Source organism: Chiloscyllium punctatum, chromosome 1 (assembly GCF_047496795.1).
Source record: "Chiloscyllium punctatum isolate Juve2018m chromosome 1, sChiPun1.3, whole genome shotgun sequence".
Taxonomy (NCBI): domain Eukaryota; kingdom Metazoa; phylum Chordata; class Chondrichthyes; order Orectolobiformes; family Hemiscylliidae; genus Chiloscyllium; species Chiloscyllium punctatum.
In genome coordinates this window covers 50,796,283-50,816,664 of record NC_092739.1, presented here as the reverse complement: position 1 = coordinate 50,816,664, position 20,382 = coordinate 50,796,283, and the positions used below count along the sequence as shown (strand labels likewise).

General features: G+C 38.8%; 1 protein-coding gene across 1 annotated transcript; it reads left to right on the top strand.

Moving 5' to 3' along the window:
• Window positions 1-490: 490 nt before the first annotated feature.
• LOC140464071 (dihydropteridine reductase-like) lies at window positions 491-17,611 on the top strand. Its single transcript, XM_072558789.1, has 7 exons — window positions 491-683; window positions 985-1,077; window positions 1,225-1,321; window positions 2,020-2,160; window positions 9,568-9,676; window positions 11,508-11,591; window positions 15,755-17,611. Exons 1-7 carry the CDS (start codon window positions 591-593, stop codon window positions 15,858-15,860), a joined length of 723 nt encoding a protein of 240 aa, XP_072414890.1. The 5' UTR covers window positions 491-590; the 3' UTR covers window positions 15,861-17,611.
• Window positions 17,612-20,382: the final 2,771 nt, after the last annotated feature.

Sequence of the window (20,382 nt, the reverse complement as noted above, 5' to 3'; positions counted from 1 at the left end):
TACTGTTATCTGGTCTCTCCAAGTCCAAAAAGGTCTCAGTTCTGGATGTGATAGCCCCTTGATTAACAGCCCCAATGAGGAACTCATATTCTATGAGGTCCATAGGCTGTCCTTGTTACAATCACTACAGAAGCAATTTGGAAAACAATGAGGAAAAGATAGGAGATTGGCAATCTGTCAAAATATTCAGAAAGCTTTTGCATTTATCAGGTCCTGAGTGGTCTCCATCTGTGTCAATTCAATGATTTTTGAAAAGGATGCACATTTGTTTTGTTTAATGGAACTGGGTGTACCCAGAGTATCCTTACGAGTTTATTTAAGCATGTATCTGTGAGGAGAACAGACAGTGGAAGTACGACTCTAGCACAATACTTGTCAATACTGTCAGCCACTTACTAAAATGTATCTTTTCATGTGTACTGAGACCTCCGGAGGGAAGGTGGAGCTAGAACAACATATTAGTTCTTGCTGACTCTGCTTGGACTGTGCATTATATTGAAGGTCTTGGGCTAACGTTTGGAGGTTTGTGACCAATCTGGGAGAGTGAGGGAGGTGGCAGCTGATCATATTTCACACAGAGAAAGACAGCAATGGCAGCAGCAGCAGCTCATAGAGTCATCGTGTATGGAGGAAAGGGAGCTCTGGGCACGAAGTGTGTTGAGTTTTTTAAGTCCAAACACTGGGTAAGTTTCAGGAACGAGGATCTCGCGGTCACACGGGGAGATAATTTGTTGGGAGGTGGGTAGGAAAAATAATGCAGTTTTCGTTTCGATCATAACCTGTCACTTTGCTATATTTAACAATTAATTAAAGCATAATCGGCGGCATTTGCACCGCATTAAACACAAAGCCTTGTTAGTGACAAGTGAAGCCGCGGCTGGGTTCACCAACAGGCCGTGACTTTCACATTGTGCTAGAGTTTCATTTCTGTCCGAACCTAAATCACCATCTCCTTCACTGTCTGATAACTTCTCTCGGTTGCAGTGGGTTGCCTCCATTGATCTAATGTCTAATGAAGAAGCGAATGCAAATATCATCGTGAAGATGAGCGAGTCGTTCACTGAGCAGGCGGAGCAGGTAATAACTATTGCAGTAAATGCTGCTGACAGATCCAGGTAGGAGTACATTGGACTTATTGTAGGTTTTAATGTAGGTACTTCCACAGGGTTAAGGTGAATTAAACGTTCGGGATTGACATTTTGTAAATGCCTCTCATTGTCGTAGGTTACCACAGAGATTGCCAGTCTTCTTGGGGAACAGAAGGTGGATGCCATTATCTGTGTAGCAGGAGGGTGGGCTGGTGGCAGTGCAAAGGCAAAATGTAAGTCTATATTGTATTTTGTTAAAGCTTTCATTCATATTTTATAGTTCAATAAGATAAGAAAACTTAAGCAACTTCCATATTATTCTGGGGTCTTATGAAGTTGAATGAATGAATGTTGGTGAGTTCTGTTTTTCACAGTTACATTTTATAGATTCTGAAAGTTGCATGCTCCCTTAATCAGTGATATGGATTAATCTAAAAATCCTATTTCTAGTATGGTATGTTTGCAAGGAAACAAGAACTGTTGTATTTATTGACCTTGAGTTGGCATTGTTTGACCATCATATTCTGTTGGAAATTTTGTCCACTTACAATTGACCAATTGTATGCTTTAGCACAGAAAATAATGGTAAATATCTTTTCATAAATGCTTCTAGATGGTTAATTACAGATGAATGTCAATAGAAGTGATCCAGACTTGCAGTGTGAAAGAATTGAAGGGCTCAAATTCTGACACATAGTTATTCAAGCTTGTGACAAATAAAGTATTTTTCTGTAAAATACTTGGATACTCTTCACTCTGTCCTTAGTTATTTGTTAAGTACCAATAAAGATTTTAAAAAATCTGTGTATTGAAATACTAATAATAATAATTTTATGATACTCCAACTACATGATCTCTGTTTTGTTACCATTTTTCCTTGGGTTAGTTTGAACAATGGAAGTAATCAATATTTGATATTTATTTTTCAAAGCTCTTTTTAAAAACGCTGACTTGATGTGGAAACAGAGTGTGTGGACATCAACAATCTCCAGTCATTTAGCTACAAAACATCTGAAAGACGATGGCTTGTTGACACTGACAGGGGCAAGTCCTGCTTTGAAGGGTACTGCAGGTGAGCAGAGCTTCTCCTATTATCTCTTGACACATCGGCTGAAGTCTGTCAATGTTAGCACTTGCACCGTTGACTAGGTTCAATGAAATGAATCCCCTGAAGTGTCTCATGGTGCAATGGGATTGTCCCTGTCTCTGAACCAAAAAAATCTGTGATCAAGCCCTGACTATTTTGGAAGTGTGTCATAACAAGTTAATTAAAAATAACTTTTAGGGGGCAGATGGGCCAGTAGTAGTGGCTCACACTTAGCTCCATGAAAGCAGTGTCATAATGTGTCCAAACAGGTTGATTAAAAATAATATATCTCTGCAGCATTTGATGTAATTCCTAGAACTGTTAAATGAATAAACTCTTATGGACATTGATAGTGTCCCTATTCCAGGGCCAGAGGGTCCAGTTCAAGTTGAAGCTGCCCTGGTGGTGTCTGAACACGTTGATTTTTTAAAAAATAATTTAATTTTAATACTACATGTGCGCATTCAATTTTGTATTTGGATTCTCTTCCAAAATACAAACTTTTGGCTGAAATTAGGCTCCTTTGATTCATTATGTAGATCCAGTTTCCATATTGGAACAAAAGCAGGATAATGTGGGATTGTGCTGTGTACTAATGCTTTGTATTGGTGAGATGTCTTATGAAGAAAGGGTGGACAGGCTAGAGATGTATCTGTTCAATTTAGAATGATAGAGGTGACCTGACTGACACACACACATTGCTGAGGAGTATTGACGGGGTAAGTATGGAACAGATGGACAATCAAGAACTATCACTATCAAAAAAAATCACTTTATACATCCAGGGTCACTCATTTAAATCAGACATTAGGCGATATCTTTTCCTGAGCGCTGTGTAGTACGGAACTCTCTTTATGAAAAGGTGATGTAAACAGAATCTTTGAATATTTTAGGGCTGAGGTAAATAGATTCTGGTTAAGGAAGGGGTTTCGGGAGGTCGTGGGCATGTGGATTTGAGATTGCAATCAGATCAGCCATGATCTCATTAAATGGCAGAACTTACTCAAGCAGCTGATGGGCAGGAATGCTTCTAAATGCATGTTGTTGGAAATAGGTTAACTTGGGCAGACTGGTATTATCATTTCTGCTCATCTTGGCACTGAACTGTGCTGGAAATTAGGAAATCAGTAAGTTATTTAAATAAGCAAGCCTCCTGTTGGGAACACTTGGTCTCTGGCCCTGTTAAAACAGAAAGTGGGAAAATTTGCAGCAGTTTGGATTCGGGACTGAATCTTTAAAAATATTTTGTATCTGTCCTGACCCTCTCTTATGTGTGGTTCAAGTTATTTCTATTTACACTGTCGGTCCCTGTGTATTCTGGATGCAGTAATTGTATTCTCTGGCTGAGTTATCCCTCCTAGAAGATGGAATATAATGAAACTATCACAATGACATGTGATGTAAACTGGACTGGATATAGAATCTCTGAACATGACTCTATATTTGACAGTTTGCTACTGATTAACCAATGAATTTTCTCTGACCATGCTGTGTCTGGTGACTTCACATGAATAAACCAATTCAGCAAGGCATGTTGAGAAATAGTTTTTAAAAAATAAAAATGAAGTTTGGGTCCAAAGGAATGTAAATATTAATTTAGAGCAATAAATAAAATGTATATTAAAGTAAAACCCACAAATGTTTCAAATTTAATTGAATGCCCTGGTCAAATCACTAATTAGACCTCAAAGGGAGTATTGTGGATAGTTCTGGGTGCTACATCATAGGAATGCTCGGAATACAATATCACAAAAGTCTTACAGTGCAGAAAGAGGCCATTAGGCCCATTGTGTCTGTTCTAGCTCTTTAAATGAACATAATTATCTAGTGCCAATCTCCTGCTTTCTCCCCATAACAATTTTTTTAACCCAGATAATCATCCAAAGCCATCCTGCATGAACCCACTTCACCACATTTCCATTCAGTGCATCTCCATATAATTGAGAGAGTGTAGATGAAGTTTATGAGGGTTATTCCAGGGATGAGGAACTTCAATTCTGAAGGAAGATTGGGGAAGATGGGGCAGTTTTTCCTTTGAGAGGAGAAGATTAGGAGGAGATTTGATTGAAGCTTTAAAAATCATTAGGGTCTGGACAGAGTAGTCAGAGAGAAGCTGTTCTGTCTCAAAGTCATCATGGATGGGTTGGACTGAAAGGTCTGTTTCCGTGCTGTACATCTCTGACTCCATAACTATGGGCAGAGGATTAAAGTACTTTGTAAAAGTAACGAGAAGAAACTTTTTTGCACAGCAATGGGTTTGGGTCTGGAAGGAGACAGTTTCAGCTGAGACATTAAAGGGGTATGAGATTGTTATTTAAATAGACACACTGCGCAGCATTTTGGAGAAAGAGCTGGAGAGTGGAATTCAAAGCATTTGGAGAGCTGATGCAGGCATGCTGAACTGAATGGCCAACCTTCAGTCCTGTAACAATTCTGAAATTCTGTTCTTCAATATGTGTTTGCCAGAATATGAATCAAAATTTAAATCCATCAAAGTAAATACTTATCTCAGTTTAATAACTAACGGAATAACTTTGCAAATTTTACTCAACTTCAGTAGGATTTCTGCATTAAAAATTTAATAAAAACTGAAATCATGCTACATATTTCTATTATAATTCACATAATCTTTTTTGAAAAAACCATCTCATTGATAGAAAATGTGCCAAGCTTAAAAATAGTTGAATAAATATGTGGATTGCTTTATAATTCTTGTTTTCTATGAAATATTAACAAATATAATTTACAATTTAGCAATGTATGCCATTATGGTGGCTGTTTCCATAGTTTCATTGAAAGTCGTAGCTAAGTAAAATATGCAAATGTTTCTTCAAGGGGACATTGGTTGAAGGGTTAAATTTTGAATGAGACAGCACTTTTAGATGTGTAAGAGTTCAAAGTTTGATCTGGTATCTGATCAGCAGAAGAGGAGCACTGTTGAACCTAGAGAATTTTGACTTGTTTCGTAATGCACAGTGTCAATGATTTGGATGGTCTGCTTAAAAGTTGAATGTTTGTTTTCAAAGTAATCAGTTGCTACCTTTGGTGTTAGGCCTTGAGGAATTCCTTTTTTTTAAGCAGTAAAGTACAAAAATTATTAATTGTTGTATTAGTTTTATGAATTGCATGATTTATATGTATATTTAATAGCAATTGCTTTTAAGTTTGGGCTTTTGGATTTGAGTTAGTAACATATGGATTTCCTGTGTGTCTGAAGTCAATAATTAACTTACAGTAAGTCCCACAGTCCAAAGATGTGCAGGTCAGGTGAATTGGCCATGCTAAATTGCCCGTAGTGTTAGGTAAAGGGTAAAGGTAGGGGTATGGGTGAGTTGCGCTTCGGCGGGTCGATGTGGACTTGTTGGGCTGAAGGGCCTGTTTCCACGCTGTAATGTAATCTAATCTAATCTATAGTGATTTAAAATAATTTGTGAGAGCTACTTTAACAGCAATAATAGTTATTTTAGGATTTTACAGCTTAGCTAGCTAGATACGATACCTCAAGTTTTCTGTTAAAAATTTCTAGAGTAGGAGTGTTTTTTTTTAAGCTTAAGGCTTAAGTGTAGAGAAATACTTTTGTTTCAGTTATACATTGTTTTGGGAAGTTCTGTGAAGTCCTTGCAAAAAGGTGGATGTATAGAGCAATGGTCCTGAGAAGGGAAGAATATAGTAAAAATAAATTTCCTTTGAAAAGAGTTAGTGATAGTTCTGGATCAGAAGTCTTAGGCTAAACCCTAAAGAGGTTACTCAGGTGTATGAGAGCTTTAGTAAGCTATCAGAGGTTCCAGTCTAAAAGTTAAAGTCATAGTGAAGTGTTAAAGAAAATTTTCAGGATTCTGGTGTGAGAACTGTATAATGGGAGCTTTTGGGTACTACATAAGAGATTTGATTTTTTTTTTGAATTAGTAACAGACGGTTTTGGGATTAATGGGATTAGTCTTCTAATGTGTGTTTAAAGTTATTTGTGTTAGTGTTATACATAAATAGTTTGGTTCTTTCTAGTTATCTTCATTTATTTTGTCTAACAGACTCATTTATTTTTAACACAAAATCTGTAACATTATGTGCTTACGTTGCAATGAGACACTACCTTGTTAAAACTGAAACAAAATATGATCCATCAAGCCAAGTTTCAGTCTGAGATTTGGCTTCTCCAGTGATAATAACTGGCATCAAAACAATAGTAAATTCCATTCAAAGGAAATATTATAGAATGTGTCGCATTTACCTTAGTTTCAAAACCGATTTCTCATTTGTTTCTTTTCCCCCAAGAGGTAAAAATAATAATTCTCAGGAATGAACATACTGGATATCAATTTTGAAATACATAAGATGAGTTGGACTAGTATGTCTCATTTGCCAGATTTTTTCTGTTTATTCCTCCTAGGTTATAATGCAGAACAATATTAATTTAAATTAAAAATGTGATAATTGATGTTCTGCTTTATTCTGAGTGGTGATAGTCTTTTCATCAGGGCATAGAATCAGTAACAACCATCCACCTCTGATGTGTAATACAGTTTTATCTTAAATTTCACAATTCTTTAAAATCCTTCCTTTGACCTTTTCAGTCTTTTCTTCCCTTTTCCTTTTTGATTGGAAAAGAAACCTGAAAAATAAATAAAATACCATGTCTGTTGCCACCATGTGCATGTGCACTGGGTAATGCCTAAATTTATTGAGGTGCATTTAAATGGGTTTGGCCTTAAATCCCCCCTCCCCCAGCAGCTCTGAATGGGGGAAGATGGAAGAGAGAGGGGCTTCCCATCCTCATTTCACCCATTCTTAACCTGATGTCCTCACTCCCTCCACCACCCTCACTGCACTCTCTCTCTCTCTCTCTCTCTCTGTCTCTCTCTCACCCCCTTGCTGAACTCCATTTCAGTGCTCCCTCTCCACTTTCCTGCACACACATATGAATCCCTTTGCGTACGACGTCATTGGAATTTTATGCAATCTTCTAGAATGTCTCAGTCATAGAATCATACATCACAAGGATCCTTTGGCCCAACCTGTCCATGCTCATCAGGTTTCCTAAACTGAACTAGTCCCACGCGCCTGCTTTTGTCTCATATTCTTCTAAACCTTTCCTATTCATGATCCATGTACCTGTCCAAATGTCTTTTAAATGTTGTAATTGTACCCAGTCCACTTCCTCTTGTAGCTTATTCCATATATCCAGTACCCTCTGTGTGATGACATTTCCCCTCAGGTCCCTTATAAATCTTTTTCCCTCTCACCTTAAACCTATGCTGTCTAATTTTAGACTTCCCTACCCTGGGAAAAGACCTTGCCTATTCACCTTATCTATGCCCGTCATGATTTTATAAACCTCCATAAGGTCATCCCTCAGCCTCCTATGCTAAAGGGAGAGAAGTCCCAGCCTTTCCAGCCTCTCCTTATAACTCAGACCTTCCAGTCTCAGTAACATCCTTGTAAATCTTTTTTGCAACATTTCAAGTTTAATAACATCCTCCCGATAGCAGGAGACCAGAATTATATACAGTACTCCAAAGGTGGCTTTAACATGATGCCCCAACTCCTGTACTCATTGCTCTGACCGATAAAGGCAAGCGTGCCAAACTCCGCTTTCACCGCCCTGTCTACCTATGATGCCTCTTTAAAGGAACTATGTTACTGCCCCTTGGTCTCTCGATTTGACAACACTCGCCAGACCTCTATCATTAACTGTGTAGTCCCGCCTTGGTTTATTTTGCCAAAATGCAACACCTCACACTTATCTGAATTAAACTCTATCTGCCGTTCTGCCTTTATCCATCTATCTTGGTCATCTCTTCAAACAACTCAATCATATTTGTGAGACACAATTTCCCATGAACAAAGCCACGCTGACTATCCCTAATCAGTCCTTGCATCTCCAAATGCATGTAGATCCTGTCGCTTAGAATGCCCTCCAACAACCTGCCCACTAGTGATGAACTTGCTGGTCTGTAGTTCCCTGACTTTTCCTTGCAGCCTTTCTTAAATATTCGTACAAATTAGCCACCCTCCAGTCTTCCAGCAACTCGCGTGTGGCTGTTGATGATACAAATATCTCCGTGTTTTTGACCAGGCCAGACCCCCTCAAAACATTTCAAGAAGGCAGCCCAGACCCTAACTTTTCTAGTTGTTTTGTCTAGGTGTAGCGCATGCATTTGTAAGCAACACTGGGTGTCAGCCTAAATAAAATCAGAATAAGCTGGAGAAAATCAGCAGGCTTGGCAGCAACTGTGGAGAGAGGAAAATAGTTAACATTTCAAATCTGGTGTGGTTCTTCTTCAGAATGAAGAAAAGATGGAAGTGTCATGTGATTTATGCTGTTTTTTAAGTGGAGGAGAGGAAAATGGATGGAAGTCAACGCAAGAGGGCAGGAGAGATTAGAGATCAAAAGTGCCAGGGAACAAGAGAGCAAAGGGCATAATCATGCTTGTGGGTTCAGAGTTGGTGTTAAGAGCAGAATTGGAGGCCAGCTCTGACTGAAAACAAGGTGCCAACCTTGGCGAGGATGTATCAAAATGGTTCACAGAGATCAGGATCTGAAATTATTGAACTCAAGCTGAGGATCCACTTCGTCACAACGAGAGTAAATAGTCATCATTATTTGTTTTTCATTTTGGAAGACTTGAACATAATGCGAGATTATAACAATTTTTTTTGGTATTTCCTTTATCCTGTGTACTATTTCAATTTGATACTTGATGTGCAAAACTGAACTGATTGGACAATTTAAATCTAAATATGACTCCTGCTAGAAATTTGTGGATATCTGGTAAAGATAGTTTGATATTTGCCTGTGATGCTGAGTAAGCAGCTGATGTTTACTGCTTGGTCTGTGCATGGGCACAGTCTCAAAAGCTGCCAGTGTCATTAAACTTTGGTAGGCTTGGAAAGTTTGAAACTGTCGTTGCCCTCAGAGAATAGAACAAAGTGAACTCACCTTATATTGTGCAACCTTAAAATACAGTTCATGATGAAAACATGCATCAGTTTACATGGGAAAGCTATTTTATACAAAATCTATTTGAGAAAAAAACACTAGTTGTTGTTTGAGTCCAGAGATGCTCTTAAAAATAGAAAGTTAAAAATTACACAACACCAGGTTATAGTCTAACAGATTTATTTGGAAGCACTAGCTTTCGGAGCACTGCTCCTTCATTAGGTGGTTGACAACCACCTGATGAAGGAGCGGTGCTCCAAAAGCTAGTGCTTCCAAATAAATCTGTTAGACTATAACCTGGTGTTATGTGATTTTTAACTTTGTCCACCCAAGTTCAACACCAGCACCTCCAAATGTTAAAAACAGAAGTTTCACAAAAGGATTTCCCTTCCACTTGAAATGTATTTGACCACAGTAAATTTTTAGTTTTTAAATTCTCTGTTTTTTTTCTTTAGGAATGGTGGGCTATGGCATGGCAAAGGCAGCTGTTCATCAGCTCTGTCAGAGTCTAGCTGGAGAGAAAAGTGGAATGCCCCCTGGATCTTCAGCACTTGCAATTCTGCCGTAAGTGTCTGCAATTATAGCACCTCGCACTACAATAGACTTGATAATGTTCAGTGCCCCACGAAGAGAAAATTGCTCATGACTTACATAATGGCATCTGGGGTAAAATGACAGAGATCAAAAGCTGATATTTAGAGTGTTAGCTTTTTTTAAACTTAGAGTAATAACATTTTAGTGATTTTTAAACACATCTTTTCAATTTGTTAATCATTCACAGTTCTCTAAGAAGGCTGTGTTTTGAATGTAAAAATGAAAGAACAAACATTTGTTTATTTATGCCTTATCCTTCGGATTTCCCAAAGTGTTTGAAAGCAGTTAGTTACTTTTGTCGTATATGCATATACACTGGGTGTTAATTGCTTATTTCCTTCTGGTAATCTGTTTGTGATCACAAAATGTCTCTTTAGTCATTAATATCTCTGACTCTTATGAGCAGTTTGGCTTCTGTTTATGACCCTAGGCCATTCCTTGTCTTTTTTCCTGTTGACCCTCTGAGGATCCTTCCTCAGTTATCTACTAGCTGCATTGTAAACTGAACATGTCCAATTCACCTATCACCCATTACATTTGACAAATGTAAGTCAATAAGCAGTGACATCCATTGCCTCAGATTTAAAATTCACAGCCCCTTGTGTTCAAGCTAGTTTGTGAGGGGTGACCTTAAAGCAGTTTATAAAATCATGAGGGGAATGGATAGGGTGAATAGCCAAGGTATTTTTCCTAGGGTGGGCAGGTCAAAACTGGAGGACATAGCATCAAGTTGAGAAGGTAGAGATTTTAAAAAGGCCCTAAGAGACAGCTTGTTCATGTAGAGGGTGGTGCATGTATGGAATGAACTGCCAGAGGAAGTGGTGGAGGTGGGTACAATTACAGCATTTAAAAGTTATATGAAAGGTAAATGAATAGGACGGATTTAGAAGGACATGGGCCAAACACTGACAAATGGGACTAGGTCAGATTGGGATGTTTGAGCGGTGCTGGCAAGTTGGACTAAAGGGTCTATTTCCATGCTGTATGACACTATTACCCTGAGACAATGATGCACCACAGAATGTTTATTTCTTCGTAAATATCACAAGCAAATGATCCGATTATTGTCCTATTGTTTGAGATGCTTGATATGGGCATTCCTACATTACAATAGGTCCTATGCTTTCAAGGGATTTAATTGATGGCATATAATGTTGGGGCATGTTGAGGTTGTGAAAGCCAATACATTAAGCACATATTGTGCTTTTGCTTCACTGCTGCTGGCAAGTACCTTTTGGCTGTCTCTGCAATTGCTTCCCTAATTGTCTACCCCTATCTGTTTTACATCACTTTCCAAATTACTTCCTCAAAACTCATTCTTTTGTCATAGCTTTCAGGCACATCACCTAATCTCTTTCTTCCTTGCTCTGTTTCCATCTTCATTTATCTATTTATGAACTACCTTGGCTGTGAAAGGCAAGCTGTTTTTGCTACAAACACACTTGCTTAACAGTCAGTATTGCAGTCAAACTGTTTGGGATCAGTGAGGTTTTCTCCCAGTTATACCCAGGTGGTCTTCTAAGAGAAACTGATCACACTCTGCTTTTTATCCTGTTTCCCGAGTATTGTAAGTAGAACAGACTTAAAGTTAGAACATGGGCTTAGATTTACAAGTCAGAATAAAACTGCAATGCAGGAACAGTAGAATTGAATTTATTCTCAGTTTGAAAAGGTCAGTGGAAGCCTGAAGTGAGTTTATTTTTATATTACCAATTTATCGACATCCTGGCATTATTCACCTTGGTAACGTAATATGCGTACGACACAAAGGGATTTCAAAGCAATTTAATTTATTTTGCAGTGTTACCTTGGACACGCCAATGAATAGGAAATCAATGCCTAATGCAGATTTCAGCTCCTGGACACCATTAGAATTTGTTGCTGAGTAAGTATCCAGCTAGATTGAATTGTCAGTAATCATTTCACATCTGTTTGTCACTGTCTGGTTTTTATTTGTCTGTCCAATGTCCAGGCTCCAGATGGAAGGTTGATTTATCTCACTGAGCAGGGCCACAAATTGAACACACAAATTATAAAGGACAGCTGACCTTTTCTGAGAGACATTTCCTCTCCTTGGTGACTCATTTGCAGAGTTTGGCTCACGGAAATTAATACTTTTGCGTCAGTGACTCCAAATGGGAAAAACAAATGAAAGCACAATATATTTTTTGCCCCATTTGAGATCTTCTTCCTTAAAAACACATTACACTGTTGAAATCAATATTTTATGCTTACTGCAAAGAGAATCACTAGCTTAGTTAGAATGTATCTATGATAATACTTTGTTGAGCTTTTTTTTTATGTCAACATATACCATTCCATCTAAATTGGACATCATCCCTCTTTATGTGTGAGTTTAGACAGTGAATGGCAGAAGAATATTTGACAACAGGAGGCATCAAAGTCAAGGTGGTCTCTATATTTACCTGTTACATGGTTCACAAAATTTGTTTTCGAAAACAGATGGTTTGTATGCCTTAATTAGGCCAGGACATTGAGAACAGTGGCAGGGTTTTTTTTACGATTACCAAATCTGCAATCAATGAGTTCAGCATTCGTGGTCTATGCAGCTTACTTCCAAACAAGATTTTTAAAAATTTGATTTATTATTGTCTCATGTGTCTAGATAGTGAAAAACTTTTGGTTTGCATGCAGTACAGGCCAATCGTACCAGTGTTTTAGGGTAATAGGACAGAGTCAAAACGTCTGGTGCTGGAAAAACACAGCAGGTCAGACAGCGTCTGAGGAACAGGAGAGCTGGTATTTCGGGCATTAGCCCTCACTTTCTGCAGTCCTCACTTTCTCTCAATAGAACAGAGCAAGGAATACAATGTTACGGCTGCAGAGAAAGTGCACAAAGAAGCAGATCCAACATTAAATTTAAAATTTGGGAGGTCCATTCAGAAGTTTAATAACAGAGGGGAAGAAACTGTTCTTGAATCTGTTGGTACATGTGTGTTAAGCTTTTGTATCATCTGTCTGACAGAAGAGGTTGGAAAAAAATTATAACTAGGGTGGGAAGGGTTTTTTAAAGATGTTGGTTGCCTTCCTGACACAGTGAGAAGTATAGATGGAGTCAATGGATGGAAGGTTGGCTTGCATACTGGACTGGACTGTGGTTTCTTACCAATCTGGGAATAGGAATTGCCATACCAAGCTGTGATGCCTCTGGATAGAATGCTTTCCAAAGTGCATCTATAAAAAATAGGAAGAGTCTTTACGAACATGCTGGATTTCTTTAGCTTTTTGAAGCAGTAGAGACGAAGTTATGCTTTCACAACACCAAACTACACTAATCCCATTTAGCTGCCCCTGGTCCACAGCCTCCTATGCTCTGACATTTTACATGCTTATCCAGAAGCTACTTAAATGTTGTGAGAGTACCTGCCTCCACCTCCCTCTCAGGTAACACGTTTTCTATTTCCACCACCCTGTAGTAATTTTTCTTTTCCTCAAATTTCCTCCGGCTCATCTTATCACTTACTCCTCATCTTAAACTTATGCCCTCTGGTCTTAGACACATCTGACATGGGGAAAGAATTTTCATGATCTACTCTGTCTATGCCTGTCATAATTTTGTGTACTCAATCAGTCCTCCCCTTAGCCTCCTCTATTCCGAGAAAAACAAATCCAGCCTATCCGGTCTCTCCTCATGACAAACTTTTCATCCGAGGCAACATCCTGGTGAATCGCCTCTGCATCCTCTTCGGTGTAACATGTACTTCTGATAGTGTGGTGACCAGAACTGCATTCGAGCTACGGCCTAACCGGTGTTTTGTAAGGTTCCACCAAGACGTCCTTGCTCCTAAATTCTGTGCCTTGACTAATGAAGGCAAGTATCCTCTATGCCTTCTTCACCAGTCTGTCTACCTGTACCGCCATCTTTAGATATCTATGGACTTTTACACCAAGGTCCTTTGTTCCTCCGTATTCTCTAGGCACCTTCATTGCGTAAATCCTTCCTTTATTGGTGTCCCAAAATGCATCACTTTGCACTTTTCAGGATTAAATTTCATCGGCCTTGCTCTGCCCGACCTACCAGCTGATCCATAGAGACCATCCTCCTCAATATCAGCAATACCAATTTTTGCAATTGCCTGCAAAGTTACTACCTCCACATTTACATGCAAGTTATTACTCTACACAATAAACAGAAACTTAACCGACTCTTCCAGTGTCTCTTTCTTGAACTATTGTGACAATTTTACAATCCCTTTTCTGAGTCTAATGACATGAAGACATGAACCTTTCACAACTCTGATGTCCTAAACCTTTTTCAATTCGAACAAACTGAAAATGTCTGCTCCCTGTCATCTTGGCTTGCAAACTTCACAATCTCGAAGAAAGAAACACTGCTGCCATGACTGGTTTCCTCTGCACTGAACTGAAGTAAAACTTGCTGAGGTGTCGAAGAAATTAGCCCAATAAAGCAAAGGTCTCAAAATACAGTTTGAAGTGAAATTAACAAACAGTTTATTAGCACAGCGATATCGCGCAAGAGAAATTGACTAAGCTGAAACAGTACAGACAGTCTGTCCAGGTAGCCGAAACTGCCTTCCTCGGGCTGAGGATGAAGCCAGGTTTTATAGGAATCTTGCACAATAAGGTTAATTAAAGTGGGAAAGATACAATGTATTTGGAAATTGAGTAATCCAGTTACAATGACGATAATTGAAAAACAGTTATCGGAAGGATATCCTGATTCTCGACACAATGCAACATCCTGACAGTATCAGTGATTCCAGTTCTCTTTGCAGGTAGGTGAGAATGTCTCTTTTGAAGCAGTAAGGTGCTTCCATTGTCCTGTCCTGGGAGTGAGGTCCTTGGTGCTGTCTCTCCATCTGACCTGTTCTTTGTGTGGCTTTGGTATTACTGTGTTATGAGATTGCCCTTGGCTTTGGGACAGCTGTGTTGACCGGATATTGTTAGTAGGTTTTGGGAAGTGTATTCCCTTGTCTGCGAGTGCTGTCTGGTTTCACTTGTTAGACTGTTTGGTCACTGCTGAGGCATTCTGGGTGTTTTTGGTATAGTTTGGCCAAGTCTGCTTTCCTGTCTTCTGTGTGGGCCTACTATGGGTAGGCAGGGTGACGGATCTTTTCCCACATTAGGACAGAGGCTAAAAGCTTGTTTCTGAAACCTAACTGGATTCTTCACAAGTAAAACTCTGGTGTTTTCTAAACTGAACTGAAAGCAAACTAATAATTTTATATATTTACCCTGCTCTTTATAAACCCAAATGTATAAACAATTTCTTCCATAACTGTCCAAGGGTTCTCCTCAGCCTTTAATTGCATGGAACTAGGGTACATCCATGTCATTGTTCCAGAATGGATTTCTGACTTCTTTTAAAAAAAACAACACAGTGCTAACCCACATTTATATGCATCTCTTTTTGAATCATCCAAATTCCAAAAGTGCTAATATGTTTTACAACCTTGCATCCTGCGCATCATCCTTTTCCCACTTTTTAAAAAATGTTTAATTGTTGCATTTGACCACTTCATTAAATCTCACCAAGAGCACAGGATAGTCTGCGTTGCACATTGGACTCTTCTAGTTCAATGCAATGCTTTTTGGGTAACAAACACTGTCAGTTCTGAGTCTAGGATGTTTTTTTCCAGTTTTTCTCCAAGATGAAGCATTCTCCAACCAGATTGACAGGTCACAATAATCCACCGTAGAGCAAACTCTTTGGACCACGCAGACCATTCAGATTATTGGCCCCAAGTTGAAGGGTTGTCAGCTCTCCTGAGTTATGGATTCAATGCAGAGTCACCCTCCATTCTGAGTTAACATCATATGTTTGTTTCACTGAATCTGTACTTATTTTGGAATTTTGAGATTGTTCTCACTGTCTTACTCAGATATTTGGTAACCCCAGAAGAATAGTTGAAGGTGTATTGCATTCTGATTGTTTGAAAACTTAAGAAAATTAATTTCCAAGTTTTGGCAAATTTGCAAATCTCTGTTTTTAAACTTTTAGAAGATTATTCTGTTCTATACAACATAGATTTTTGTGTAACATAGAGTTCTATATGTCTTTTCCAGAACCTTATTTAATTGGACCTTCAAAGAAACCAGACCCACTTCAGGAAGTCTTATTCAGCTTATTACAACTGAGAGCAAAACTGAACTGATTCCTGCTCAACTTTAAGGTGGAATTACTGTTGTAAAAGTATCAATTGAGAAATCAGTTTTTTTTAAAGAAGTGCCATTAGCATGTTTAGATCAAGTTGAATGTTAAATTCCAATTTGGTGGATGATAGAAAAATCAAATATTTGATTGGAAAGTTACAGTTTACTGGTTCCTGTACATAGTTTCCTATTTAATTATTTTGGCTTTCCTGCACCTTTTACTTTTCTCGTCTAATTAAATGCAATAACTTACTTTATCTCTTTTTAATGCACAATACACCCACAGAGTTATTTGGAGAAAGAAAGTCAATTTTCACTGCCCAAAACCTCCTTGCGTCTCATTTACTTGAGATATATCGCTTAACAATATCATGTGTGCTTCACTGTAATAATTCATATTTCATGTCAAAATGGCCCATTTAAATGTACAGATGGATTTTAAACTTTTATGGTCAAGCTCACTTCCAAATTTTTAACATCACAGAATTCCAAAAGGGTGAACATCCTGAACAGAATTCCTACTGGTTGGTGATTTTGGTTTGATCCAACAAATTATTTTGAGTAATACATTCAATTCAGTGGAATCCTTTAGAATTGCATTGAAATTTTATCCTCCCTGTAACTGGGGCGCAATGGAGGGCAATACCAAGCATTCATATTTTCAAGATTGCCACATCACAAGAGGAATGTAAACAAATTTAAGATCCATGTGATTTTTTAAAAAGAAGGCATTACCAGAAACCTTCAATGGACAGAACAGTCACAGATACTGACTGTATTAATTTAGACCACTACCTCATTGCTTGCATCTCGTTATTTGTTCTTTTCCTTTTCCAGCGAGATCCTGGAATCAGCATTATATTTTTCTTAGATTCAACACTTAGTATTAATTCTAAAGTCAAAAGTTACTGGTATTCACAAATACTGGAAGTGCTAGTTAATTCCTCCTGTCATTTAGTTTACATGTGCTTGTAAAGTTGTCTTCTTTGAGGCAAATCAAGATTTGTCTGTTCCATATGTTTGAGCAAAATGTGAGAAATATTGTTTATTTAAAGACCATTTACTTTCAGTAAGTGCTTTGAGGCTTTCAAGATCAGTTTCCACAACTCATTTTAATTTAAAATTTTCTAGGATGTCAATATTGGTGTGTGAATATATTTGTGAATGACTAGAATGAAAACGTAGTAGAAAAACATGTATTTTATATAATGTTTTTTAACAAGTCCTGTTTTCCAACTGACAGGAATGTAACTAGTTGCTTGGTACAGTGTTTACTATTCTTAAACTGGTTACCAGAGTCTTGGGGCAGATAATTCATTCAGTTGCCCATGAGTTGTTACTTTTTTTTTCTCTCATTCTTTTTTCATGCCCCAGGCCAGCAAGTTGAGATATAGTCCTTAGAAACTATATGGAGGAATCTAGTCTAATTATATGGAAAATTTATCTTAAAAATAATAAAACTCATCAAATGTCACCAAGTGTGAAAATAAAAAGAAAATTTACTAATCTGTCAGTTTTATAGTCCAGTCCATTTGTCAGGTCGGAACCATTTCTGTTTTAAACTTTCTGACAAGTGCTGTGGTTTTGTTTGTCTGTGTGTGTGTTTCTAGGTATAACTGTACCAATACAAACATGTTACTGCTTTGCACAAATGTATTTTTGTATCTTGTTGCCATGTACACCTTGACTCATGATGTTGTGGAAAATGGAGATATTAAGATTTGCATTTGAATGCTGTAGCTTGTCATGAATAAAGCGAATATATATTTCCTTGTTGACCTTTCCAGTGTGTTAAGATGATGCTGATGTTTTACAGGAAATACATGATAGCACACACTAGTTCAACACAACTACTAGTTCCAAAGAAGGTATTTGAAATATTATCTGCATTATGGAGGCTTCCATTGTGATGAAACTATCAGAAAATAGGTTTTTATATACAATTTTCAATGGATAACAGATGCAAAGAAAGAGAGTGTAATTCACATTTTTTGACTAACCTAACATGCTCTATTTTTGAGTTCTTCAAAGTCATTCTGTTAAAGGTGATAATTGTTTAATGGTATTTTTGCACTTTTCATGTTCTTCTTTCTTGGGTTTTGCCCTGAGCACCATCGCTGGATTAGACTACAAGGAGGTGACCTGTTTGCAGATCTCTGCCAGTGCTGTTTCTTGTCTCTTTAACATTTACAGAAATCTCTGATTGCTTATTTAATACTCCAACAACTCAAAGATATTTGTAAGTTCTGGTGACCTGTTTAAATTGGCAACCCCACCACTGACATCCTCCCAACAGAAAAATAGTTAATTCCTATTCAATATATTAACACTGCTTTTGATCCTTGGTTGCCCTTGAGAAGGCGGCTTTCTTGAACTGTTGCAATCCATTGGTATCAGTACAGGCACAGTGCGGGGAGGATAAAATTTCAATGCAAGTTCCAGAACTTTAACTCAGTGACAGTTAAGGAACTGGTGTTTTCAAGTCAGGAAGGTGAGGACCTCAGAGGGGATATTGAAGGTCATGTATTTTCTGCCCTTTTAGCTGGAAGTGATCATGGGTTTGGAAGAGTGCTGTCTAAGGAGCCTTAGTGAATTTCTGTAGTGCACCTTGTGGATGGTGCACAATGCTGCGACTGAGCATTGGTAATGGAAGGAAAAACTGTGGATGAGTGGTGCAAATCAAGCACTGGATAGTGTCAAGCTTCTTTTAATGTTATCGGAGTTGCACTCATCCAGGCAAGTGGGGGGTATTCCATCACACTCCTCGCTAGTGCCTTGGTGGACAACCTTCAGAAAGTCAGGTGATGGGGATCCAAGATGGCGGCAATCTAGGACGATCACGTTGCAGAATGCCACACTGCAGCACAAGCGGGACAAATTTCTAACCCGCCCAACCCGGACCATCGCTATATCCTGGGATAGAAAGGTCGTGGAGTCCCAGGAAACTATGAAAAATTGACTTTCCAGTTTTTTGCCGTCCAGATATGCTGAAAAAGGGAGGAGGAGCAACCAAGGCCGAGGCCAGGCCTGCGGCCCAGCCTACAGGATCCTCTGACTCGATTACTTACCAGGGCCTGGTGAATGAGCTCGTGGAATCTCGTGAGATGCTGGGTAAGCAGGTAGAGGAGAAACTGGCCCCAATCTCTATCATGCTGCAGAAGCATGAACAGCAGCTGGGAGTCCTGGAAAAAAGGAAGGCTGAGATTGAGCAGAGTCACAGTGGTGGAAACTGATGCCAGTTCCTCCAAGGATAGACTGCAATTTGCATGACCAAGTGGATGATCTTGAGAACAGGGGCAGGAGAAAGAATATTTGGATCGTCGGTCTGCCTGAGGGTAAAGAAGGTGAGTGGCCTGCAGAATTTATTGAGGACTGGTTGCCGAAATTTCTTAACTTGGAGGCTGGCATGAGAGGCTTGAAGATCAAGAGGGCTCACCAGGTCACGGTGTGGAGATCAGGTTTGAGTCAACGTCCTTGTCCTCTCCTGGTGCTATTTCATCACCATAGAAATAAGGAGAGAATTGTGGAAGCTTCCAGAATCCAGGGGAAGGATACACAGGCCCTAATTTACGAGGGCTGTAGGATCATGTTCTTCCAGGATTTCTCAGCGTAGGAGATCCAAAAAAGAAAATCCTATGATGGTGTCAAGGGAAGACTGAGAGAACTTGGGATTCAGTACTCTCTGAGGTATCTGGCGGTGCTTTGGATCACCTTAGATGGATCCGTACATCTCTTTGACACGGCGGAGAAGGCAAGAGACTTTGTGGGCAAATGAACATCATCTGAACAAATGTACAAACGACCAACACATGAGACTAGACTTTGCAAAGAGAGTAAAGAGATAAAACAAAGGATTCCACATCAGAATATCTGTAGCATTCAAACAAGACAGATGAAGGGAAAGCATAAATAGAAATGAATATGTACAATCTGGTAGCAATTACAGAGACAAGGCTGCAAGCTGACATGGATTAGGACATGAATCAAGTACAGGAATTTAGCAATGACAGGAAGCCAGTTTAAGGTGAAGGGGTGAGTCTTAATTAATAATGGTAATAATATATCTTAGGTCAATATCCTGTAAGTCCTTTCTCAAATGTGGCGTACCAACACCCAGCAGTCTGCAGTGGTTTAAGAAGGCATCTCACAACCACCTTCTCAAGGGCAACTAGGGATGGGTAATAACTGCCAATCCAGTCAGCAATGCCCAGATCCCATCAATTTTTTTTTCGGAAGCTCAATGCAAAGGGATGACTTAGGTTCAGAAAACCAAAGATGTGGGCAGAAATGAGAAATAGTAAAGGCAAGAAGTCATGTGGGCATTGGTGTAGCGGCCACATAATGATGACCATTTGATTGGGTGGAGTATAAAGGAAGTAACAGTACAAGGTTGTCAGAAAGGTAATGCGATAATCATTGGAGTTTTAAATCTACACATTGAGTGGAAAATTCAGTTGGGCAAATGTATCCTAGATGTGGAGTGTCCAGATCTTTTTAGGTTAGGTTCCTACAACAGCACATTTGGAGCCAACTAGAAAGCA